Source organism: Tursiops truncatus, chromosome 14 (genome assembly GCF_011762595.2).
Source record: "Tursiops truncatus isolate mTurTru1 chromosome 14, mTurTru1.mat.Y, whole genome shotgun sequence".
Taxonomy (NCBI): domain Eukaryota; kingdom Metazoa; phylum Chordata; class Mammalia; order Artiodactyla; family Delphinidae; genus Tursiops; species Tursiops truncatus.
Genome location: NC_047047.1, coordinates 79,543,908 through 79,570,670, shown reverse-complemented (window position 1 = coordinate 79,570,670; position 26,763 = coordinate 79,543,908). Strand labels below are relative to the sequence as shown.

The 26,763-nt window shown below is 49.6% G+C and overlaps 1 protein-coding gene across 1 annotated transcript; it reads left to right on the top strand.

Annotated features, from left to right (window-relative positions):
* Window positions 1–138: 138 nt before the first annotated feature.
* On the top strand, window positions 139–26,069 carry TRIB2 (tribbles pseudokinase 2). The gene is made up of 3 exons (XM_004316851.4): window positions 139–1,737; window positions 6,600–6,892; window positions 23,642–26,069. Exons 1-3 carry the CDS (start codon window positions 1,468–1,470, stop codon window positions 24,108–24,110), a joined length of 1,032 nt encoding a protein of 343 aa, XP_004316899.1. The 5' UTR covers window positions 139–1,467; the 3' UTR covers window positions 24,111–26,069.
* The last annotated feature ends 694 nt before the right edge of the window (window positions 26,070–26,763 follow it).

Sequence of the window (26,763 nt, the reverse complement as noted above, 5' to 3'; positions counted from 1 at the left end):
GATTGATGGGCACCCGGCTCAATGAGGGCGGCCCGGGCGGGGAAGGGGCGGGGCCTGCTCTGGGCTGAGCCAGTCGCCGGTGCCGCTGGGGGGGGCGGAGGCGCCGTAGAAATGTGTCGGTGACATTGAATGGGGAGACTGAGCGCGAGCGAGGCGCGCGCGCGCACACACGCGCACACACGGCCCCGCTCGCTCCGAGATCCCCGGCCACGTAAGTAACTATTAATACCGCCTCGCAGAGAGATGCGGGCGTGCTGAGCTCGGGGATTGGCCTCGGGCACCGTCGGCCGTCCCCTTCAATTTTAAGTACACATTCCTCTTACCTCCGGTTGGGGGAAGAACAAAATAAAAGAAGAAGAAAAGCCGTCAATTTTCTCCAAAACAAACCCCGCCAGGCAATTTGGGTTGAGGGTAAGGGGAGACGGAGTGGTTGCAAATTATTCCAAGGCGACATCCAGTTACCGAACGAGAAAGGAACAGCGCGGGTTGACTGGGCTGGGGGTGCATCCCCTTCCAGGGCCGGGAGGACCCCCGGAAGCTCGGAGACCATTGATCTACCCTTGTCCCTGCCCGCACTTCTCGCTTTATTCGGAGGACGATCTGGAGCGCGAGGGAGCGGCGACAGCATGAGCCGGTGCTGACCTCCGCCCGGCGGGCCAAGCCCTGGGCTTTGCCGTGGTACCTGTGCCCGGACCACAACTCTGTGCCCAGCTTTTGCAATCTTTTGTTGGCAGCGCTGACCGCTCTAAGTTAAATGCTCCCTTGCTATTTTTTTTGTCTGTTTGTTTAAATTCTGGAGAGCTCTTGCGGTCTTGGAAAAGCCTCAGACGCCATCTACAGTTAAAACGTAGGTAACTACCCTCTCCGGCACCCCCCCTTCCACGCCCCCCACCCTTTCCACCAAAAAAGGGGGTGCAGCGCGGATTCTGTCTGCGGTGCGGCGCGAGCCGGTACCCGTGCTTATTTCCTTTTTCTTTTTGTTTGGTTTCTAACGCGCTGAGACCAAGCAGCGGCCGTGCGCTCCCCGAAGATTGCACAAACTACAGCCGGGCTCCTCCGCCCCGTCTGCGGTTCGGAAGCCTGCGTGGGGATCGCTTCGGGAGACCCGGCGCTGCAGCTCCCCACCTTAGCAACCTGGTTACTCGTCTAGATCCACGCTGGAAGAAGAGAAAGAGAGAGAGAAACTAAAAGTGCGAAGATTCTGCAAATCGCTGGCGGCTTTGGGGTAACAAAAGGACCCGAGTTGCTGCCGACCGAGGACCCCCGGGAGCCGGGCTCGGAGCAGACAAGGTGCCCGGCGGCGCCCATTTGGGGGCTTCTAACTCTTTCTCCACGTAGCCCCCTTCCCGTCCCCTCCCCTCTCGTTCCCTTTTAAAATCCGTGGCACCGAGGCGCCTGCAGACGCACTCGCCAGCGACTCGTCTCTCCAGCGGGTTTTTTTGTTTGTCGAGTGCGATCCCCACACTCATGAACATACACAGGTCTACCCCCATCACAATAGCAAGATATGGGAGATCGCGGAACAAAACCCAGGATTTCGAAGAGTTGTCGTCTATAAGGTCCGCCGAACCCAGCCAGAGTTTCAGCCCGAACCTTGGCTCCCCGAGCCCGCCTGAGACTCCGAACTTGTCGCATTGCGTTTCTTGCATCGGGAAATACTTATTGTTGGAACCTCTGGAGGGAGACCACGTTTTTCGTGCCGTGCATCTGCACAGTGGAGAGGAGCTGGTGTGCAAGGTAAAGAGCCCGGGGTTTGCTTTTGCTTTTTTTTTGTCTTTTAAGAAGATCCCCCCGGCCTTTTGGAGGGGGCCGGAGGGGGCGGAAGGTTGCCGAGCCCTGCAGTCCGGGAGCGGGGGGAGGGAGATTCGCGGGATAATTACCCGTGGTCTCGTTAAATGGGGTTATGTATTTATTTGTTCCTGTTCGACTAGTTGCGAAGTTTTTAGAGCGTTGCGGGCAATGCGGCGGGCTGCGGCGGGGGCGTTTTGGGGAGAGCCCGCGGCGGGGAGGGCGGCGGGACTGCGCGGGGGCCACGGCCACGCGTGCTCCCAAGGGCTCGTGGAGCTCCTCCGCGCGACGCCGGGTCCCGCTGCCCGGGGATTGCTCCCTGGGTCCAGCCCCCTCCCCTTTCCAACACCGAGGAGGGAATCCCCCGCTAATTTTAAGGCGCTGATGACTTGGTTCCTTTCGCAGCCATTGTTCTCAGCAGCGTGCAGGTGTTGAACCTTTGTTCCGTAGGTGCCCCTTCAAAGAGACACACAAAGGTGTCCCCTCTGGCTGAGCCCAGGGGCCCAGCGCGGGGAAGGAGTTCACAAAGAGCTTGCTTCTGCCAGGAGCCTTGAAAGGAGGGTTGGGGGTGGAAATCAAAGCCGCCAGCGCACCTTTGGGTGCAGGAAATTGTGAATCCTTTGGGTCTTTTCCTCTTGTCTCCGTTCCTTCTCGTCTCCAGCTCTCCGAGCCGGAGCCCCCTCGACCCTGCTACTCCACCCCTCAGCACACACCGTTGCCTGTATGGTTTAGAGGCCAGCATTTGGAGCCTCGGGGATTCACAGTGCTAATGCAGAGATGGGCACTTTCCTTTCCTTTTCGTCTTTGACCCTGAACTGGTTGGCGTCTGTGTTGAGTGTGTCTGTGTGTCTTTGTGTGCGCCCACAGGGCTCCAGACAAGGGGATGAGCAGGAGACTAGTTGCAAAAAAAACAAACAAAAAATGAAGACGGTAGAGCAGGCTACCCAGGAATTGGACATAGATCAAGAATTCACTGTTGCTTAATTTTAGATTTGCTCACTGTTGTTTTTTGGGGGGAGGGAGGTAAGGAGGTAGTAAGGAGTGGGGACCCCTGATGTCTTTGAAATGGGCACTCGGCACAGCTGTGCTGCAAATAATGCATCACACTTTTACCATCAACCACAGGCTGCTTTGTGGACTTGCTTTCTTTCATAGAGGACTGGAGTATTTCATTGTGAAACATGGGTTTTGTGAAGGGTCTCCAGTCTGTTTTGCAATTGCTCAGTTCAGACGGCTGGGGAAAATCAGAGACTCTTTAAATATTTCTCTCTGCTTGTACTGAGCATTTGGTATTTTGCACCTTCTCCAAGCTATTGAGACTCAGAGCAGCTATTCCCAGTTAACCAAAATTCAGTAGGCTATTCAGAGCTGGATTGAATTCTCAGAAGACCTACAACGTTGTACAATGGGGTAGTCATCCTTTGAAATGAATGAATTCCACAGAGCTGCCACTCTCATATGAAATATGCACAATCACCCAGCAGTGAGTGTTTTCACTCCTTTTGCTAAACTTCGGTAGAGCATTTTAATATTTTTCAAAGGCTGGAGACGCGTTTAAGTCAAGGGACTCTGCCGCCAAATTCTGCAGAAGCATCTTGCCCGCTATTTCTTTGTTTAAAGGCAGAGGTGACTCTGGCTCCTGCTGTTTCTTTCTCCCTTCAGATTTTTCAAGACATATTTCACTTTGGGCTGACCTTATAGTGTCATTCGTAGACTTGCTCTCTGGCCTGAAACTGTACTTAATCGGCTGGTTCAGTTCTTGCAAAGATTGAATCAGCCCCTCACCAATTACCATGCGGCTGCAAGTGGATTTAAGTGCAGTATCATTGTTCTGCTTGACAGAGGTCATCCCTTTAAGACACAGCAGCTTCTGTTTGCCTGCCTTTTTACCAGAGGTGATGTGGGTGACTTCTTATGCAAGCACAGTTGTACATAACCTAGGAAGCTCCAAGTGGTTTTATAAGGCTGCTTCTATGAACTACCCTCACGTAGGCACCGTGGACTTACTGCAAGGCTCAGAGAAATCTACGCACTGAATTCCAGTTCCTTTTGACATCTTAGAATATAGAGTTCGTGTCTCCTAGCTCTGTGTTGACCCAAGAAAAAAAGTCTTTGCAAAAACAGATCCAATGTAAAATGCCACTTACAGAGAACTCTGTAGAATTCTGTAGGACATAATTTGGGAGAGAGAGACTGGAGGGTCATTTAACCAAAATAATCATGCCTGTTTATTGTCTCCCTGTGCCTACTTTAAGCTAGGCAGATGAAGGAAGGGGACTTTAGGGGGTTCCTAGCTTACTGTTTTCATGGAAATGCTTGTAGCTACTGTGCAGATTGACATAATTACTATCTTGACAAAATGGGCACTTTTTTTTTTGCAAAGGCTGTGAATGATGGCCTAATCTCTGCCTTATCTGAACTGTCACATTATATAACGAAGGCTCCAAATTAAACATTTAAAAGAAGCTGGCAACCAGGCTTATGGCTTGATTTTACACTTGAAGGTGATGGTTTAAATACCAATCCAAGCCCATAAATGCCTGTTATAGCTACTAATAAAAGTTTGGTTCCTACCCATTTGGGAAAACATAAGTACTTGCTTTATTTTTCATACTCTGTCCACCATCTTGGAATTTAATTTAGTCTCTTCTACAAAGGGTATGGCTGCATTTTGAAGCTGCCATGAATTGTTTGATTTTTTTTTTTTAATTTTAATGTCCATCCAGTTTTTCAGCAGCAGGACAGGATAATAGACTAAAGGTACTGAGCAAAAAAAAAAAAAAAAAAAACTCCTTTTATTTTTTAAAAATGCAGCTCGAAGCAGGAAGTATGTTATAAATAATCCTAACTCCATGAGTACTGGCGACACAGCCTGAAGCCTGGCTCTTCAGATCCCAGCATCCTCCTTATATAACACAGTGTTTACATTAGCCACTGCAAAGCCTTTATTGCTCTCCGGGAAATTTTTGAGGCTTTCCTGGGTTTCTGCTGCCTGCAGTCTGGGTGTTAAAGTTGACTCAAGCATTTCAGATTCCTAATTGAACGGACCTCTGAGGTCACCGCTCGCAGGTCATCATTTGACAGTATCAGGGTGTGATTTGTGGTCTCTGGGGACACTGAAGTATTCATTCTTAAATTCTAGGTTATAGTGGCAGCAGCTGTGCCACTTTCCTGAGATGCCTTATTATGGTTCATTCACAACGTTACTTTGCTTCCTCGCCGGGGTTCGCACCAGCCCTCCCGAGGTTCTTAGGAGGCCGGTTTGACTCACAGATTTTTGGGGTTTGTTTTTTGCAGCTAAGAGAGACTTAACTCATGGATTCTTAAGGAGCAGCCTGTGTCCCTGGCTGGGTTTTGGAAAGCCCGTGAATCCCCTTAAGACAAATCCAGTATTATACATGCTTTTGAGTGGTCATTGTCAGCTAAGAGGGGACAGAGCTTTTATCAGATTCTCAGGTGGGATCTGGACCCAAAAAAGGTCAACCATGTTCTAAATCAATGTCTTCAGTTTCTGAAGAGGAGGGAGGCCCAGTGATTCTGAGGGCTTTATCCCCTCGTGCGGGTTATTGGTGGCCAAGCCAGGATTAGATTCTCAGATTTGATTATTCTAGGCCAGCGTTTCCCACACACACTGCAAAGTGATGATCAAGGAGAGTATGTTCTAACTAATGAAAAAGAAATTTAAGAAGCTAAGCGATGGTGAACCGATAACATTCAGTGTATTGTAAGAGCAATCCTGGCCTCCCATGCTTCCCAGCAAGGCACCGTCGAGCCTGCACCTCACTTCTGCTGCACCAGATAGACTCATCATACTCACATTCCCAGGCGGGTAGGAAAGCCACATTCCAAACCCAGAGATTTGTATCCCTGATTTAGTGGAGCTCTTGAAATGAATGAAGGCGTTTTCTTGTAACCCCAGAAAAATCTCTGTAGTGTTAATTCCTCTTAGATCTGTCTCCAAAAGGTACTGAGGATGGATTTTCTTTCTAAATAACCCCACAATGAGGTGGCATTTCACAGGCTTATTCTGATTCATAGAAAATCATTGCATAACTGATTCATTGAGCTAGATATCTGTGGAGGGAAGAGAGAAAGGAGCGTGTCTGCTTTCTTAATAAGAAGGACTGTGTCCTTTCCTGGCTCTGCCACTGGGGGCTTGATTTGACTTGTTATCTGAGCCTCAGTTTCCACATCTGCGAAATGAAGGTATTGAATTAGGTAACCTTCAGTTTACGCATTTAACCTATTAATTGCTGTTATGTTGTATACTGCTATACAACCCAATTATGCAGCACAAAACATGTTGTCTACAGTTGCTGTAGCTGTGTAGTGCTGGTGTACTTTTTTTTTTAAGGTAAATAAGGTGTTATCTGTGCGGCTTGGGATGGGTCACTTTCAAATTTTGCCTTAATTTTTCTATAAACACAGGGGATTAGGATAGAGAGAAAAAAATCATAAACTTATTTGTGATTTGTTTTGTGTCATTGTGTATACAGTTTGTGTAATACAATACACAGCTTGTGATACGCAACTTGTGTATTGTATTACATCTGGCTGAGCATTCTGACCTTCGTTTTCTCCTATAATCCTCCTGACACGGTGAGTCAATCACTTGCCCTTTTGCACACGAGGACTCAGAGGCTCAGAGAGGTCAAGCGAGCTATTCAATGCCACACAGCTGGTAGGAGGCGAGGCCAGTGTGGTCTGGGTCCAAGTTTGGCCCACGTTTATGGGAGGCATCCACATTCTGTGACTCGGTTGTACAGGATTTGGTTGTACTCTGACTCTTGGTCTTGTTCATCCTGCCCTAGGTGTTTGATATCAGCTGCTACCAGGAGTCCCTGGCCCCCTGCTTTTGCCTGTCTGCCCACAGCAACATCAACCAAATCACCGAAATCATCCTGGGGGAGACGAAAGCTTATGTGTTCTTTGAGCGCAGCTATGGGGACATGCATTCGTTCGTTCGCACCTGCAAGAAGCTGAAGGAGGAGGAAGCGGCCAGGCTGTTCTACCAGATCGCCTCAGCGGTGGCCCACTGCCACGACGGCGGGCTGGTGCTGCGGGACCTCAAGCTGCGGAAATTTATCTTTAAGGACGAAGAAAGGTGAGTCTCATTCCTGTCCAGGCCCGTGTACTAGAGCAGGCTGCTCAGAGAGGTTGGAGTGGACGTTGTGTTTTGCTGCCTGCCGTCCAGGAGAGGAGGAGGGAGCGTGGAAAGACAAAGGGAGGTGGGTGTCGCAGTGTTTGAAGTGCCCTTAGAAAGCAAATTGCCGCTCCTCTAAGAGATGTTATCAGATGCTCACAAGTGCCAGATTATTCCGTGACCCAGTAGTTATTTTTGTCTTGGTGTCTTGAACTCTGAAGGTGGCTGCCAGCCTTTGTGGCACTTTCTGTGTGAATAAGGCAAGATTTTGAAAAGCTCACCTTCGGAAAGCTCCACGCCTGGGATCAGTTGTTTGTCATTCATTCGTCACTCATTCAACAGATATTTCCTAAGTCTGTTCCTCAGGATGAATTACAAGTCTCAGTACCGTGACTATCAAGTTTCATTAGCTAGTCAATGACCTATAAAGGAAATGTTACAGACCCTACATACACTTATGTACTGGGTCAGGTGGGAACTGAGGGCTGGGATGTCAGTTCTGACTAGGAATTGGAGAGTCAAGAAAGTTTTTATAGGAGAGGTGATTTTGGAGCCAAGACTTGAAAGATGAATGTGTTGTAGGCAATGTGGGAAGGACCGATGTTGCAGGTGAGGAACCTGCCTGTGCACATGCCTGGCAATGTGAAAGTCTCGGTTATTTTAGGAGACGACCGGACAGGATGCTAGGCATCTGGGCTTCATTCATGGTTCTTCCATTAACTCATTACATTCTATTTAGCAGATCCCACTGGGGCCCTGCTTTCTCCTCCAGCTGACTTTGATTGTAAAAACTCTTTCAAGTTCCTTTTTTTCTTTTTAATAATGTGCTTTTTTAGAGGAGTGGAAGCAGCTGATTTATGTCCATTGCTGACTATTCCAAGGATTGTTCCAGGGACTCTGCATACATGATGTCATGGAATTCTCCGGACTGCCTTGGGCATCCTCAGCTCCCGTTAGCAAAGTGTTTAGTGAAGTGAAGGTTCCATTGTCACAAAGCTATTAAGGACCATCTGAATACAAGGCTAGTGCACATCATTCATTCATTCACTCAGTGAACATTTCGGGGCTACCTTTTATCCGTCTGGAATAGATTTACTATCAGACCTTTCCATCTTCCATTTAGTTGGCCATCGATCCCAGTGGCCTGTGGTGTATTTAGACGATTGCTTGTAGAAGTCTCATGGCATCCAAATGAGAGAGACCACGTGGTGTGTGCTTTGGTTTTTCCATCTTCATGGTTTGAGCTAATCGGGCAGTAAATGTCTGGGAAGCTTTTGGGGATTAGCACAGGTCAAAGGGCCTGTGGTTACTTAACCCAAATGGAATAATTTCATGAACTTTTATAATCCAGCTGAGTATACAAAGTGCAGAGAGCCCCTGGATTTCCTGGACCCACAGAAGTTGATTATTGTTCCATATTTTTACCCATAAAGGAGTATCATAGGAATCCGTGGTGGCCAATATCCCGGTCTCTGACAGTGGATGGCATTTACCTTTATTAACAAACTAAAGAAGGTCGGGGGCGCTATTTGAAAATCTAGAGTGTGGGGCGATGGTTACTTTTCTTTCAGCTCAGGTGTGTCTGCCCTTGGAGCCTGGAGACCCAGGTTCTTATCCTGTTTTTGCCTTTACTCCACTCTGTGACCTTATATTGGTCCCTTCCCCTTGGCCTCAAGTTCCTCATCCTTTTATTGTCCTGGCTCAGTTCTACTGGCTCTAAGGTCTTCCCGAGTTCCAACACTCAGGCATGTGCTGCTTTGAATATTCTCATATGGAAAGATATATACATCTGACCCCAGCAGAATACTGACAGAGAGGTATCCTCTTTGTCCTTCAGTGTTCCACCATCCTTGAAGATCTAATAACTCTAACTACAAAAATAAGAGGTAATATTTGGTGACCTCTTATGGTAGGTAACCTCCTACCATAAGGTTATCATTTAACACACTTAATTCTCTCTGCAAATTGGAGAGGTGAGTATTAGCATGTCCATTCAGTAGATGAGGGCTCCGAAGTGTAGCATGGCGAAGTCTCAAAGTTACAGACATGAAAGAGCAGAAATAAGGACATATTATCTCTGTTAAGTCAGCTCTCAAGAAATTCATTTGGCCGCCACCAGGAGTCAGGACAATCAATGCTCTCTCTCTTGGGGATCTGCATTTTTAAACATCATCTTTGATTTTGTCTCTTTAGAGAGGAATTTCAGGCATCAGCAAGGACATGGGGTGGGTGACCCATCCAGGCTTAGCACAGCCGTGGTAGACACAGATTTGTGAAGTGAGTCAGAGTAGGCTGGATGTTCCCAGGTCACAGGACATGGGAGCAGAAGCAGACGCTAGAGGTTCCATGCTTCAGCCCTTTTGTTTTGCCACCAAGAAGCAGAGCCCCAGAGGTGAGGGTGCTCGCCCCAGAGCCCACAGCCGTCTGGAAGCAGATAAGGGCTGAGTCTGACCTCACATTTGCTGGTGCAGGGATTCTCCCCCAGGCCTGCTTGTCCTTTACAGGAAGACGTGTAAGACTGCTGATCAGTGCACTGTGGCAAAGCCAGAGTCTTTGATGTCGCAGGGGCTGGAGAAGAAATACCCACGCGTAAGAAGCTTCCAACACGAGAACTGTGGGGCTCTGATGCTCAGTCTGGAGTTATGTTTGACTTATGCAGAAGAGCAGACCCTTTCTAGAAAGAACTAGAAAGAGGCATCTCATGTGAATGTGAAACCAGGACACCACTGGAGCAGGCATGTCAAAGCTCAATCCTTTTTAACTCCAAAGAGCATTTTCCTTCTGAAAAAGACAACCTAAGTGACAGGCAGGAAGCTGGTCTTCATCTGTTTGCAGCATGTCTGAGCACCTGAGCCCGAGCAGCCCGGCCTCCCGAAGGACCATCGGGGGGAAGGAGAACTCCCCATGCCACAGGCGAGGCACCTGGGCCACACAGGAGCTAGGTGACCTTGCTCAAGGTCTCACAACCAGTCCGATGATGGAGCTAGCCTAGAAATCCTATCATTTCCTTCCAGAGCTCTTTTTCTGCCCCGAATCATGCTGAGGTACCAACGAACTTGCTGTGCTGAACACGACATGTATCTCTGGGCAGCTCCGAGAAGGTTGCTGTTTCCTTTTCAAGGACATTCTGAATGTTTTCATCAGTAGCTGACAGGACCTTTTTAATTTTCACCCAACCATCAACTTTTCGTAAAAGATGAATAATGCTTAGTGGCCTTCTTTCATCTTGTTTGGTTTTTAACGTCTCGACTTGGGACTGTGAGACGCGTTTTGTCACTCAGCATATTCTAGTTCCCAGGGGCCACCGAGTTTCATGGTAGAGTCTCTTTGTTGGTCTGCACGGTGGCTGTGTGGCAACCTCGCTTGTATTTCCTGAGAAGGACAGGACTCAGGGGCCCTGGGATCTCTTGGGGGCCATGCTGCTGGCAGCCTTCACTTTTGGTCCTAATCAATAGGACCTAATCCATAGGTATTTCAATAGGACTAAAGCTTCTTCCTCTCTTGACAGCAACGAAGCGTTAGAAACAATAGGTTGAATTTGAAAGCTTTTGAAAAGTTAGGTGACGGCGTCTGTGTCTGTTCTCTGATTCTTAATGCATTGGTCCTATGATGGGGGGGCGGGGCATAGAAGAGACTTAGGAAGCACTGCTTTATTAAACTTCAAATCACCAGACACTTCTTTTGCACTCTATTTTTTTTTTTTTTTTTTTGGCCGCGTTGGGTCTTCGTTGCTGCGTGCGGGCTTTCTCTAGTTGCGGTGAGCGGGGGCTACTCTTCGTTGCGGTGCGCGGGCTTCTCATTGCTGTGGCTTCTCTTGGTGCAGAGCACAGGCTCTAGGCGCACAGGCTTCAGCAGTGTGGCACGCGGGCTCAGTAGTTGTGGCTCGAGGGCTCTAGAGCTCAGGCTCAGGCTCAGTAGTTGTGGCGCACAGGCTTAGTTGCTCCACGGCATGTGGGATCTTCCTGGACCAGGGCTCGAACCCATGGCCCCTGCATTGGCAGGCGGATTCTTAACCACTGCGCCACCAGGGAAGCCCCTCTTTTGCATCTGTCTTCTCTCTCTCAAGGATGTGCTTCTTGTTCCTTGATGATCTTGAAAGTGATAGAAGGTGAAAGCATTACATAGTGATATTGACTGTGCCCCACGTGGTTCAGAAAGAGACCTGCCTCCGGGCTGACTTCTTTTGCACAGATTTTCCATTCTGGACCATCTGTAACTCTTGAGTCCGTGGCCATCCACGGGAGCATTCTTAATGGCACTGTCATCACCGCAAGTCCAGTTTCCCACAAGTGGCTTTGCAGACATCATATACAAATGACACCCAGTGTTCTATTAACCCTGATGCCAGGGCGCCTTCTGCTTCTGTGTTGAATCAGCAGCACCTCAGATTCTTCTGCTTCTGTTTTATTTGTTTATTTTTATTTTATTTATTGTTTTATTTGAGCTAGATTCAAATTCTGGCTCTACCACTTATTAGCTACCTGATTAAGTCATTTCATGCTTCTGAGCCGCACTTTCTTTCCTCAAAGCAGAAATAATAATTGCATCTCTGTAGGGTGGTTGTGAGAGTTCAGTGAGATGATTCTGTGACTCACAGGGCAGGGCAGGCACTTACTAATCAACAGCTGCTCCTAGAGTCATTGATAAAATGGTACCGTTATGGGGGAGCAGTTCCCAGAGAATGGAGAATGCAGTAACCATTTCCATGAAGGTGGAGCCCTTGTGATGGAAGGGTTCAGATTTAAGCCACTTCCTCCTCTTTCTTTTCTTTAATTATAATCACTGGATCCGTATTATGAGGGCGCCTGACAGGTCAAGTACATGTGGTGTGGAACCTGATGCTCAGAAGGGCTAGAAGGTTGACGCAATGTACCAAAGGCAAGGGGGACAGAAACACAGGCAGGGAGTGAGGGATCCTGCCCCAACAGGCCTGGACCGGCCACTGTGCTTCTGCCCCTGTGCTGCTGCCTCTCCTCCCTGCCGAGATGCTTCTGCAGGGCAGAGCCTCAGTCATTTTGTTTGTGTTTTGAGGAAGTTAAACCCCTATCTTGGCTGAACTCACCCTGGACACACCCTTTGCATCCCCAGTTCCTGTCGTAAAATCTGAGATGGTCTGTGTGCGTAGGAGGGGCCCCCTGTTGGTTGGGGCCCTGAACCTGAGGAAGAGCAGTGCTCAAATTCCCAGAGGGTGTGCCTGCGTCCTCCAGCCCCTCTCGCCCTGCTCTGGGATTAGAGGGGTCTGCTTGGTCAGTCTACTCCTTGAGGCGCATGGTTCAATCCCAGCCTCTAAGGGACAAGGCCAGTTATGCCCGTGGAAAGTGAGTTGCTGTCTGGATTCCAATCTCTCCTCTTGCACTTATTCATCACCTTAACTTTGACAAGTTACTTCACCTCTTCTGCCCCATTGCCTCGTCATAACGAGAGGACTTTGCTCCTGAAATTAAGTGAATTAACGGCAGTGAACCTGATGCTGGGTGCACAGCTGGCCGTCAGCACGAGATCCCGCTGCTGTCCTTGGCCTCTTCTGCACGTGCTGTCTGGCCCTCTGGGTGACACGGGGCCAGTCTGCTGACTCAGGACGTAAAGAGCCCTTTAAGCTGGTGCATCCTGGGCTGCAGCGGGGCCACCTGAAGAAAGCGCCAGGGGCAGGGCTTGTGCGTACAGCAGTCCCCGTTTGCCAGCTGGATTTCTCCTCTCCCTTGCCACCCCTCACCCCAGCTCCCTGCCCCCAACCACAGTTCAGTGTTGACATTTCTTTGCCCAGAAATACCCCATGTGAAGGAGAAGACGGCTTCTGTACATGTTTCTTCTTTGGTTTGGAGATCATTATCTCTTGACGCCACGGGTCTCATTTCCTCTGCTTTGTGGAAGCCGGTCAGTGCTGTGTCTGCCACAGGGGACTCTTCGGAGGAACCCGGCGGCCTGGGGTTTTCGGTAGAACAAAAGCCCTCTGCCCAGGCGCCAGAGGACCTGCACCTCCCTGCGGGGTGAAGGCCTCTTCCCTCCCACACCGCCCGAGGTCAGTGCTCTCCTTCCCGGGTGTTAGTATCCATAGGAGTCCTCCCTTTAGATCTTCCAGGTTTTCCTCACCTCCCTTGGGGCTTAGTATCTAACAAAGTACAGAGGGCAGGCACTGGATCCCTGGAGACCAGACTCTGCTTTCTGTCATCAATAGTGATTTACGTTGTAGGCTCACTGGATTTTAGGGAAACACCTTGCCTTTTTGCTTTGAAGGAGCCAGAACTCCTGGAATTCTCTTCTTCATGTTGACCACTTTGATGTACAAGGGGCCCATCCTTAGGGAAAGCTCCTCTCCCCAGATCCTTCTTCTCAGGATGTGTCGGTGACACCCTCCGGTAGCGCCCACACTTGCCTCCGTCATAGCGTGTCTCCCGCTCTGCTGTTATTGTCTGTGGGCATCTCCAGACTGTCCTCATCTCCTGCTGGCCTGGGAGCTCCTCGGGGTCAGAGGCTGTCTCATGCGCACGTGGTGGGCACTGAATGACTGAAAAGGCCTTTTACTGAGTAGGAGCCGCTCAGATTGGATTCTAATGACAGAGTGAGGGGGGCAGGGAATGTATTGATCTAATGGTCGTCTCGGTCATGGCCCAGATGGGAGCCCAGAATGACTAAAACTTAGGATCTCCCACGTAGACACCGTTTTTCAAGAGAACTGTTTACAGAGCTCCACATCAAGTAACAAATCATTCCCATTTTGATTTAATGATTTATGCAAAAGTGACATTTCTCTAAGATACCATTTTCCATGTCTGCGGTGGGTGTCATTTTATTTAAGAAGGGCTTCAGGTCACAGTTAGAGGGGAGGGCTTCCTCAAGGTTCTGTGCTTAGAAATACACTAAATAGTGGCAATCCCAGCAGGATTTCTGGCTGGGCTCTTTACTATTGGGGCTTAATAAATTAGCGCATGGGCTCGACTGGGACCCCTCAGGCAAATGGAGCAGAGGGCACAGCAGTGAGATTTTTGATTCCTGCACTTGACCATTTGACCTTGGCCTGCCTTCTCTGACATGGGTTGGAGATGATAAACTTAGGGTATCCAGCACAGAGCCTGGTGCACTGCAGGGACTTAAAAAGGTACCTGTCAAGCATTCAATCCCAAATCTGTCACACTGAAGTTTAAGCTAATACTTGAGATTAATAAAAACAGCACTAAATTAAAAAAGAAAAAGATACCTGTCATGACTGCTGTCCGTCATCCTCTATGGCTGTGAGCCTCATACCCCAGCAACCTGTAGATTCATTTATTTGTTCAACAGATATTTATGGAGCACGTGGTATGTACCTGGCACTATTCTAGGTGCTGGAGATACTGCAATGCCGAATGAGACAGAAGGCCCGCTCTCACGGGACTTACGTGTTAGTGAAATAATATCTAGGGTCCACCATGTACCAGGCCCTGTTCTAACTACAACACTTAAATGAATTTCATCTGCATTAATTACTATATTTAAGTGAAGCCATTTAAACCCAATAAGTGAGTTCTGCTATGGTTATCACCATTTTACAGATGAGGAAATTGAGGCTCAGGGTCGTACAGCCAGTCAGCACAGAACTGGGGGTTGTACCCAGGAGACCTGGCTCCCAAGGTTAGGTCCTCAAATGCCACATTAGCTGCAGAAATAGATGCCACGTAAAATACACCCTTGTGCTCAACCCGTAGAAGGAATTTTCGTATGCAATTAGGCGACAAGTGAACAGCTCGAGGACCTGGCCGGCTGGAGTCTAAGTAAAGCTCAGGACTCGGTTTTCTCTGAGCAGTCTTGGCAGACATAGACTCGGCCACCAGTTAACTAACCCCACGGGCAGTCCTAATACGTCCTGTTGTTCCACTTTGCGGAGTGGGTTTGGTTTCCTCTGCAGAACTATAAGCTGTGGTCCATTTATTATTTGGACCCTCATGCCTAGCACAGGACTTAACATTATAAGTGCTGGTGAATGTATGACATTTGACTCAATGGGGGGATGAATAGCCCCATATACCCTGGAGGCATAAATATTATAAGAAAAAATCCCCTAAATATACTGCTGGAAGAAGACAGTGGATGGAAACGCATTTTAAACGTCCTTTATCCAGCCCTCGTGGGAATTTCTCTAAACCATGCCCAGAATCCAGTCTATTTGAAATTTCTTTGGATTCTAGACATTGCAGTTCTTGAGCAGTCACGCCAAGATGCCCTGAGCTCTAGACAGCAGGTTAGAGCTGGGGGCATCTCACAGACGCGAGAATCACACTATCTTGCAAACGTTTATTAAGCACCTGTTATGCGCTACTTGCTGTGCTAGGTATTGGGGATACAAGACTCAATACCAGAGTCCTCCCCTAATGGAAGACACAGTGCAATGGTTATTTTTAACACCATGTCAGAGAGGAAGGGTGTGCGTTAGAGAGCTGTCTGCGAGCAGGAAGAGGATATTCCAACAATGGAGTGGGGTGTAGAGAAGGATTATGTCAGGGAGGAGATGGGCTCCTTCACAGGGCTGTTCCGAGTGATGGAGGAGGGAAGGGGAGGGGTCCCGAAAGTGCCAGGAGTAGGTGGGGAGGGACTGCTGGGGAAGGGTACTCTGAGGCGGGGTGGGGGCAGAGATAAGGCTGAAGAGGTCTAGGGCCTTGGCTTCATGCCTGGGACCTTGAACTTGATCTGAAATTCAGGAGGAGCCATTGAAGTTGTTTTCTAGTCAGGGCTGGGCGGGGTCACGTTGTGATTCCAGAAGTGTGTGTGGAGGATGGACTGGATGGGCATCCCCTTCAGAATGCTGAACCAAGACTCAGGCAGTTGGCGTGGGGGGGAGGGAGATTTAAATCCAGCCCTTTTATCTTTGCAGCTAAAGAAATCAGGAGGGGAAGGTCCTTCCCCAAAGTCCTATAATGTGTTAGTGACACGACCAAGAGCAGAACCCGGTTTTCTGACTCCCTGAACTTGTTCCGTCTCTGCTCAGGCCACCTGGGGAAGCCCCAGTTTAGGACCCTGCCAAGGGAAGCATCCCCGTCCGGCCCAGTGTGTGGACCAGCCGCTCACAGCGCTGCTGGGGGTGGCGGGGCTGAAGGGACTGGCCTGAGCCCTGCCCTCACCCCACCAGTGGGGCATGGATAGGAATGTTCTGGGCCCCAAATCATCCGAAACAGCACCTCAGGATGTGCCTGCCTCTTGGAAGAAACTGGGCTGGTGGCCCCTTGGGGCAGCGCTGTCCAGCATGGAGCAGGGATGATTGCCTCGGAAGCTTTCCTGAGAGGCTCAGTCGACTGATCTGGGGTCACTGATCTGGGGTCGGGGGAACCTCGGGGACCCAGGTCTCAATGCAGGGGAGCGAGCGCTGGATGGAGTATCACGAGGAGTCTGAGCTGCGTCTCCTCCCTTGGATGTCCTGGCCGTTCCTATGACGACGGCAGGCAGGCTGCATGGGGGGGGGGCGGGGTATGGCTTCCCCAATCCCACCACGGCCCTGATGAGTCGGACGCGAACGTGCGTCTGCACGCCAGCTACACAGGCTTTTACATCCTGGCTGGGCGGCCGGTGCCGTGGAAACACCTGGGTGCTTGAGTCCGCTTGGGTTTCTCCTCCCAACTGTGCTGTTTCCCAGCAAGTGACTTCATCTTTCCAAGCTGCAGATTTCTCTGAATCAAAGCGGTGCGGGAACCACCACGTCCCAGATTGTGGGGTAGTGTCGTAGGGCAGTCAGAGGATATACTGCCTTCTAGAACTTACCAGCCCTCCCTAGGTCCCCCTCCCCTTAGACTTCTCCCCCCCACCCCCACCCCCGAGTGGTTCCCTTACTGGCTTACCTGCTGCTCTCTTGCTAATTTGTGAGCAGCTTGATCTAAGTGCTAGGTCTGTTCACTGAATCTCCGGGAGCTGGCGCATCCGTGGCTCTCAGAGGGGACTGCTGGAAAGATCTATACACACAAGAAACAGAGGCTCAAGGGAGTAGTGATTTATTGGACAGTTTAGCGACCTGGGGAGTCCCAGTGGTGGCTGCCAGGCTAGCAAAATGCAGCCCATGGTGCTCAGAGGTCTTCCTTGAGTCCCCCCAGCAGTAGCCCCAGCTGGGACCCTTGCTTGACAACTGGACCGGCAGCCAAGGGTGGCTTTGCAGTAGCGGCTGTGGCGGACTGCGGCTGACCTTTCTCCCTCGACCCTTTGCCTGCTTGGACCCACCCCACGGAACGGCCTTCAGTGACTTCCGGACTTCCTGCCCAGGCCAAGCCCACTTGGTCTGGCTGAACTCCCAGCCTGGCCCCTCCCTGGCTGACCCTGTCCTGATCTCTTCCTGCTGAGAGCCCAGGGTGGGTTTTGAGGTTTAAAAGCAAAGGATGATTTGCTTGCGTGTATACCTTTTTTCTATTTTGGATAGAAGCACTGAACACGGAAATCCAGGCTCTGTCACTCACTTTCCAGGTGGCCTTGGACAAGTCACATCTGCTTTCTGTACCCCAGTTTCTTCATCTAGTAAACGGGCAGGTCCAGCTACCACCATCCCCCTCATAAACTATAGCACTTAGATCATGTATGTGATGGTTTTGTAGGTGCTCTGGTGCTGAATAAACCCGGGGCCATATTTGTCTCCATAAACCCAGGGTCTCCCTTAAGCAGTTTCTCTGTCTTGGACACCAAGGAAATCTGTGATGTTGGTGCCAGCGTGTCTTTTGGAGAGGACACTGGCATTAGAATCCTCCTGACGTGGATTAGAGCTCAGTTTTTTCAGTTACTCTATGTATGACCTAAAACATTTCATTCTCTGTGCCTCGCTTTCCTTATTTTTTAGGAAGTGGCACATATAATATTTGCCTTTCAGTTTTGTCATGAGAAATAAGATAATGTAGACTGAAAAAAATCGCAGCATTTTATAGATGTTTAATTCGTGGTTTCCTGTTGTTGTTACTACAATTATTATATCAATATCAGGATGTTATAGAGGAAGGGTTGCAGTCCCTATAGCTTCAGAGTTAAAGGAAAGGTAAAATCGGGAAATCTGAAGCTAGAAGAGCTCTTTTCGGGCCATGTACCATTGGTTCTCATTTTACAGAAGGGAAACTGAGGCTGAGGTCGATTTCGTGCCCCACAGGGAGCCACTCAAGCCTCTGCTGAGAGTGGGCAGGACGTCAGGTCGGGGCTTTCAAGGCGGGTGCGCATGCTCTGTGCGGGTGGGGAGTGGAACTGCATCCTGCTGGTTCTGGCTTCCGCACCTGGCTCGGGATCCGAGAACAGGAGGCCTGGCACTGGGCTGCGCCTGCACCTGGGACACAGGCGGCCCCCGTGTAAGCCTTGTTCATTCAGAGGTTGAAAGCAGAGCAGGCTGTTCCCCGCCTGTGCCAGGGACAGGTTGCAGAATGCACGCAGGGATGCAGCTTGCAGGCCAAATCAACCCTGCCTGGGGCTCAGGGCTCTCTCCTCCAAGAAGCTGCAGGAGATAACCACTGTCATTTACAGCTCTTTGGCCACACAAATCTCCACCATCCTCCCTTGTCACTTTCAGGAGTCTCTATTCTTCATGTACCATCTCTGGTCTCATCACCTCCATGAAGCCCATCCTGATTACATTAGTCAGTACTGAATAATGTGAGCAGGAGTGAGCTGGGCACATATTTGGGGGAAGAACATTCTAAGCAAGGGGAAAAAAAAAAAAAAAAAAACAAGTGCAAAGGGCCCAGAAAGGTACCGGGGCACAGAATTCATGTCCATCTCAATCTTCCTGAGGCTCGTACATCTGTCTTCCCCTCTAGGCTTTGGGGCTGAAGGTAGGTTCCTTATCGTAATAAGAAGGTTAGTTAGTTTCCACCACTTTTTGCCGACTTGCTATGCTACGCTCCTTGATAGATGCTGTACTTGCATTGTTTCATTTAATCTTCACAAAAGCCGAGATGATGGGTGTGACTTGTCCTGTCTGTGTCTCCCGTGACTAGTTTATTTGAATGACTAGGGCCGTCTGATGCTCCCGTTGAGTTTTATGAAAATCGATTTCTCGGCCTGGAAATTCCTAATCCCCAGACTGATGAGGAGCCCTCAGAAGCTGGAAGACTATTCATTCATTTCCTCCCACTCTGGCGGGCGCAGGCGCTCCGCCGGGCACTCCCTGCAACACTCCTGAGAGGAGAGGGCGAGGCCCTCCCCCATCCCCGGGGGTAAGCTGAGCCCCAGAGACCTCTGAAGGGCCCTGCAGTTGTGTGGCACGTCTGTGGGGACCGGAACTGGAACTCCAGCCGGGCTCGGGCCCGCGACCTATTGGCACCCCGGAAGGGGTCCTTGTTTAAAGACGTAATCCAGGCTTCTTGCCTCGACCCTTGCCTGGGAGTGATGTAAACAAGTTCAGGATGTTCCCAGAGAGGCAAGGTCAGAAGAATGCCTGGGGCGCCGCATTTCCTCCCCGTCCTTTTCTAGGCTTCTCTCAGCCCACCCCGGGGGGGACGTCTGCACGCCTGCGCAGAAGCAGCCGGCTCCCTGACCCTGGGGCGCATGCGTGCTGCGCCTCGTGAGGGGGCGGCTTCGCAGCCCCGCCAGCCTGGGTTGCGTTCCTCCGCCCGGAGCTGCGGCGGCGCGGGTCTGGCGTCAGCTCCCCGCCCGGAGAAAGGCGAGCGCTCAGCCGCTAACTAGTCTTCCCCACAAATGAGCTGACCTATCCTCTCTATTAGACTCGGTGTCCCCGTAAAGGAATAATAATTCTTGCCTTGGAAGTTGATTTTATACATCTTAAAAAAGAAAATATATGCAGATACCTCCTCATGCTTAAATGCAGAGACGGTGTTTGATATCTGGCACTTATTAATTGTCAGAGGCAGCATTTGAACCCGGGCCTCTGACCTCAAGACTTGGAACTGGCCTGGCTTCTGTGTGGCTGTGTCGCTACCGGCCGCACCGAACGCCATGTGACCACAGATCCGGATGCTCCCAGCCGGAGGCTCGGCCTCTGAAGGGAGGAGGAGGCAGGGGCCGACGGATCAGCTTAGGGGCAGCGGAGGTCAGCGGCGCATGGAGTGCTTTTTGATTAATTAATTTTTTTACCGCCCTCAGATTCCTTAGGTATTTGCATAGCTCCTGAGTCCTCGTCTTGAGTTTGGGGAGGAGAGAGGTGAACTCGGGGAGGGGGTTAATTGACAAGAGGGAGACCTTAACCGTTTTCGAAGGCCCTTGTCCATAATCTGGAGGGGGGTTCTGGAAGAGCGGTGAGGATGAAAGTGGGGTCCCTGCTGCCCACGGGAGGGAGGGGGTGGGGTTAACGGGGTGAAGGAGAAAGTCGGAATCTAGGGGTGTGACCCGGAAGGAGATAAGAATGTAAAAAGGGCTTTAGAATCGGCTTACAGCGAAGAGCTTGAGGTGGGGAAGCCCGTCCCCTGAAAGGTCCTGGACGCCACATCTCCCTCCTGCCCTCACCCTGCCAGGCACCTGAGGTGTTGTAATTTACAAAGCCCGCCCCCCGTAGAGCCTTCACCTGGCCTCCACTTAGTCCTGGGAAGGTGTAACTCCTTTACCCGGAGCAGGGGCCGTTGTTCCTTTCAAGGTGAGCTCCCGGGCGCTCCCGGGGCTCAGCAGCGTGACTGTCCCTTTTACTCTTCGATCGAGGGATTGAGTGTGTACTGTGTGCCGGCTACTAGTCTAGGGGCCGGAGATACCGCAGGGAACACAGGTGGTTTTCTCCACGTTCAAAGTGACCTTAGCCACCTGCCCGGGAGCCCCTGGAGGTGGGGAATGAGGTGAGGACCCTGAAGCGACCACTGGCATCATAATACAGAGTATCAGTGCAGAACCGTGGACGTGTAAGTGCGTAGTATTCCCGGCGGTGATGAGGGGATGCGGGATTCTGGGATGGGGCGCTACTTTGTATAGAAGGGTCAGGCAAGGTCTCTTTAATCAAGTGCATTTATTTGACCAGAGACCTGAAAACACTGAGCGGTGCATGTATCTGGAAGAAGAGCATTCCGGGCAGGGGCCTGGGTTGGGTGGGGAGGACCGTGTGCAGAGGCCCCAGGAAGGACTGGGCTTGGTCGGCGTATGTGAGGACCGGTGCAGGGTCTGGAAGGGGGTGGGGGGCGTGTGGGTGAAGATGGTCGTCCCCGCTTGGACGAGCTGAGACAGCGGCGGAGGGTTTCGGCGGACACACGGGGCTCCAAACACGAACCTTCTGGTTCCAAGTCTCATTCCACCGGACGATAGCCCCTCGTCACACAGATGCGACGGCTTATTATTGTTATTTGCCCTGCAATAATTCTTCCCATAGCTGCTCTGCTGCCAACACGGTGAACCTGGAGGTGAGGGAGCCTGGCTGGTCCCAAAGCTGGGCAGGAGCTGCTGCTGGGGGGGGGGGGGGCGGGGAAGCTGCAGAGAGAACCCACTGCGGCCTGTGGTTTGCGGCCCTTCCCCTCTGCCCTGTGGGTTTCACTGACTCACCTCCAATTTCTGAACATCTGGTGAGGCTGGTGTGAGTCAGCTCCACCTGCCACCTTAGATTAGAAAAAGGAAAAGGAAGAAGAGATTTGTTTCTAATCCGCTCAATTCCAGATTAGCACATCTAGACCCTTCCTATTTTTACAGATCATCACTACAGGGGGAAGAGAAGGGCATGTGCACTCCAGATTATAATAGAATATGGGTGAGCAGATAAAGAAGATGTGTTGCTATATATGACAGAAGCCCAGAATGTTAAAACCGGCAGAGACTTTAAGACTGTCTTGTCCAGATGGTTGCACAACTGTGTACTTAATGCTACTGAACCGTACACTTAAAAATGGTTAAAATGGTAAATTGTGTCTTATGTATATTGTACCACAATAAAAAAAAATTTAAAAAAGAAAAGAAGACTGCCTTGTTCAGTACTCTGCTTTAAGGCTGAGAACAGAGAGGTTTAATGACTCACCCACAGCCACACAGCAGATAAGAGACATAGTATGGCCTGGAATCTGCTCTCCTACCTCCTAGCCCAGCACCTTTTCCAGTGACCACAACTATTTCTTGCCCATTGATGGAAATTAGGACCGGGAAGTAGTCACCCTTTGGTCTTGGAAACTCCTGTAATCCAAATATAGGATCTTAGAGTCAGCCCAGGGTTTCATCAGACCTTTTGCTCTAGAGAGCTCCGAGCAGTTCTCCTGGGAATAACTTGAGCCTCGCCTCCCTTCACTGGCTCTTAGGGGAAAGGCTAAGACCTGCAGTTGGAGAAAGAAAGAGAAGTAGCAGTGGATGGACCTGAGTCACGGGCTCTGATTCAGGCATAAAGCCTTATTGTGGTTTCTCCGAGCAGTTTCCTATTCTCGGCTCATCTGAGCCTCCTGACACCTCAGGGCAGCAGGGTAGATGCTTTGATGGGCCCTTTTGAGATGAAGGAACCAACTGATAGGAATGATACTGACCTTGTAGGACCTCGTTGGCGCTATCCATTCGGTCCCAACCCCTAACTCTAGCCCCTCTTCCCCGTCCCATGTCCCCTTCGTGGCAGACCATCATCAGTGTGAGGGAATGGGATTAACTGAGTTTACAGGGACTTGGCAGTGGAGGTGTTCTGGCCAGGAGAGTGAGAGGAGGGTGTCAGTTTTAAGCACTGAAAGGTTAATAATGCCTAACTTTCCACTCAGAGAACAGCAGGGCAGGGACACAGGAATTCTTGGGAGGCTCCTGGGCTAAGGAAGGGATGCTAGGCTAGGAGCTTGGGGGCACTGAACACATACTTATTTTGTACTTGGTGATGATATCAAGTCCTTCTGCATAAAGGTGAGAGGTCGGTTCCAGGGACTCAGAGTTTAATGCAGGATTTCTCCACCTCCGTTCTTCCCCATCATACCCAGGAGAGTCCTGCATCCATCAGCGAGCTCAGTGGTCCTTAACTGGTGGGGGAAAGATTCACACACACACCCATGTACCCATGTGAGACAGAATCACATATGTGCTGGCGCAAGTGGACTATCTAGTTAACCTGAGTCACATATGTACCAGGTCAAGGACCAGACCCTAGGAGTGTGATGGGCAGGACAGGAGGCAACTTCAACAGGACGTCTTGGAAAGAAGATGAGGATGTTGGCTTTGGAAGGACTAGGTAATGGGTTGCACTCCTGATTGAATGTTCCCTGGCTCTGCCTGTGTCCTAAGAGAGGCAGCTTGGTGCAGTGGAGGAGCATTCAGGTTGACTTAGGAACACGTGAGGTCAAGTTTTCTCTATTTCCCAACTAGAAGGCTCTGGGCAAGTTACTCAAGCTCTCTGAGCTTCCATGTTCTTTTCTGTAAAATGGGGTAATAAAATCCTTTACGTCCGAGTAAAGGGCTGCTGCGAAGCCAAAATGCCGTTGAGTGAAAAGTCCTGCTCCTATGTTGCATCGTGTTCGCCACAAGTTTGCCAGAAGCTGTGGACAGAGCTTCTGTGAGCTTCCCAGCTGGTTGGATCTGAGTTCAAATCTTGACCCAGGTGTGACTTTGAGAGTATGACTTAATCTTTTTCTTCCTCGTCACTAAGGTGGGGCGATAATAGTGCTGTTTTTGGTTTGTTTACTTGCTGAAGGTTGCAGTCCCCCGGTAGATCGTAAGTTTCATGCAGTCTTTGCCTCCTGGGTCCCCAGCCCTGGAGTAGGGTCTGGCATGTAGAAGGTGCTCAGTAGGTAACGTTTGGCTGGGCCAATGAATGAATGGTCATCGGAAACATGAGATGTAATGATGGGATTCGTGGGTCTCAGAGCACCCTTATGAGCTCACGTCTTCCTTCCTTTCTTGCAGGACTCGGGTCAAGCTGGAAAGCCTGGAAGATGCCTACATTCTGCGGGGAGATGATGACTCCCTCTCCGACAAGCACGGCTGCCCAGCGTACGTCAGCCCAGAGATCTTGAACACCAATGGCAGCTACTCGGGCAAAGCAGCTGATGTGTGGAGCCTGGGGGTGATGCTCTACACCATGTTGGTTGGGCGGTACCCTTTCCATGACATTGAGCCCAGTTCCCTCTTCAGCAAGATCCGGCGTGGCCAGTTCAACATTCCAGAGACTCTGTCGCCCAAGGCCAAGTGCCTCATCCGAAGCATCCTGCGGCGGGAGCCCTCAGAGCGGCTGACCTCGCAGGAAATTCTGGACCATCCTTGGTTTTCTACAGATTTTAGTGTCTGGAATTCAGGATATGGTGCTAAGGAAGTGTCTGATCAGCTGGTGCCGGATGTCAACATGGAAGAGAACTTGGACCCTTTCTTTAACTGAGCTCACGCCCCACAGTGACTTAGCAGGTACCAGGAGCAAGAGAGGGCAGTGGAGAGGACTTCTTCCAGGGAACACGTATTGCCTGGTTTGGTAGCAAGAAAGACACTGACACTCACAGGCTTCTTGGTTCAAAGAAGGAAAACCGTCAAGGAGCTGACTGAACATGTAGCATGGGGACCAGAGATGCGGGATGGGGGCGGCCTCCGGGGTCCTGTCGGATGGGCGGGAGCCCCCTGGAGCTTCTCTTGCCTAATGGAGCCCCCCCGGAGACTACCCCTGTCAGTTAGGCTGCTTCCGCCTACCCCACTTTCCATTTTGTTCCAAAATAATTGCAGATCCTGACAGAATCAAAACTCTCTGCCTCAAACATACATCTTGGCATCGCACTGTTAGCATTTAACTTCTTGTCATGATTCAGGGAAGGTACCATTGGCCAAGGGTTTTTTTTTTTTTTTTTTTCCATTTTTAAACAAGCCAACCACCTATCTGATAATTCATGGGGTTCGTTTAAAAAAAATTCGGTGCACACAGACTGACATGAAACCTGGGTGCTAAAACTAAAAGAAAATAAAAATCCATTTTGTGTCTTTTAATTGCGTTCTTCAACTCATTTCTTCTAAATAAACATTGAATATCCTGATCAGGAGATGACATGTTAATACTTTGGCTCCCTGAAGTGGGGAAAAAAAAATCTCTCCTTTAACCCACTATTCTGTTTTGTGTCCATTGGTTTATGGCAGGAAGCTATTAGAAGTCAAACTTCCAGATGCATTACGGCTATCATAGTTTAAAGAAAGAAAAAAGAAAGGAAGACGAAAGGAAAAGAGAAATTCAACTCCTTTTTTTTTTTTTTTGGTGAACGATGAGGGCTGCGTTACAGGCATGCCTCTGTCCTGAGATGATAGTGTTAGTGTGAGATCCTGGATGCTCTCGGAGTCTGAAGCTTCTGTAACACTCTGATCTCAACGAAATATTTTGTCTTTGTTTTATTGGCAACTCGTGAAACGAAGCAGGTTGTCCCACACGTATAAAATACAGGGCAGCTATTGAGTTTTCTTTACGGAGTATGATCTTTTTTGGCTTGGAAGCCCCTCTGGTTAGGACAAAAAAACCTCAGTTGAGACAAGCGGGAAGGAAAATAAGCTGAAAGCTGGGATGATATAAATAAAACAAGCTCTCTATCCCCATACGCACCTTTGTATTTTCAAGAACTCTTCTATTTATTAAGGAAAATGTCACATTGTGATGTATTAAGCCAGTACTTCAATTACGGGTTAACTTGGGTAACATGTTACATGCTGTAGTTAACATTTATATATATTTTTTTTCTCTGAGTATTTCTGTCCCTGAAATAACCTTTTATTTGGCTTTTCTAGCTAGCTTTATTTGATTTCGAGTGGCAAAATTTTTTTTTTATGGCTTTTCGATTGCTGTATGATACAGAACTCTTTTGGCATCAATATTTGTGTTTCCAGTACCTCAGTTATTTGGATTTTACTGCCTGTATACGTTTTGTGAAATGGTCATGTTTTTGGGTAGGTGACACGTGGACTCTAGTATGTAAATGTTACTTGAATCTGTGCTTCATTATAGTACGTGGCATGTATGTTCAGACCTTGGATGCTTTATTCCTACTTAGCAGGATCCCGGCCTCACGTTCCCAGGAGGGCGGCTTATCCGTTCATTGTTGGGAGACAAGGAGGCCATGGATTTGCTCTTGATTCTATTTTGGTAATGGAAGATAAAAAGGAGAGAGGGTTTTTTACATTCTGAAGATGGGGCTGAGTCAAGAAGGACCTATTTTTCTTCCCTCTCCCTTATTTTTTAAGTCCCCTGTAGGAGGAAAGATTGGTGACATGCATGGTGGGAATCTATGGCCTCTGGTGCTTTGTCCTGTATTTGGTTTCATGTTTTTGTCCTAATCTCTTCAATCAATAAACTTGTGCGTATTTAACTAAACCCCTGGGGTCTGGCAAATGATGATTTTCCGCTATTTGGGGTTTGAGACCACCTCACAACAGCCAGGAACTCATCTGTTCTCTTAGGTTGCCACTTTTTTATGAGGGAACCACTATTATTATTTATACAAAGCAAAACTACCTTTCTGTCATGTTTGGGCATATGCTGGCCAAATTAGATGTAATATCTCACTGAATTCACACTTTCAGAGGTGTAAATTATGTTCCTATTACAGATTAGGAAATCAGCCCAGAAAGTTGTGTAACTTGCCTGATGTGAAACCACCTTTAGGTGAGTGAAGAATGAACCCATGGCCATTGAATCCCAAGCTGGTTACTCTTTCTAAGATTTTAAAGCCCAGAGTTTCTCAGGGCGAGTGTAATGATAGCTCTGGAGTAGCAAGGCTTACCTGGGACTCAGTGCAGTATCCCACATGATTCCCCAGAGAAAGCATCTGCTGCAAACCTGACAGGAAATCTCCAAGGTGGAGACCACCCAGCTCCCAGAAACAAATGTCCGCCCAGCATCCCTTCTCTCAGTCAGAGATCCAGGGAGTATCAGAGCTAGGTGGGCTCTGTCAGCAGTCCTATCTACCGTACACCTCATTTAAGAGACGTACCTCCAGCCCAGAGAGGGTCAATTCAATCCTGAAACGTTCAGTACGTGCCTCCTCTGTCATTTCAATGCAGGTTGG

Bases quoted from the DNA above. Each gene is read 5' to 3' on its own strand.
- TRIB2 (XM_004316851.4), top strand. From the start codon at position 1,468: ATGAACATACACAGGTCTACCCCCATCACAATAGCAAGATATGGGAGA. The intron at 1,738-6,599 runs GTAAAGAGCCCG...ATCCTGCCCTAG, and splicing joins GAGAGGAGCTGGTGTGCAAG to GTGTTTGATATCAGCTGCTA. The intron at 6,893-23,641 runs GTGAGTCTCATT...CCTTTCTTGCAG, and splicing joins ATCTTTAAGGACGAAGAAAG to GACTCGGGTCAAGCTGGAAA.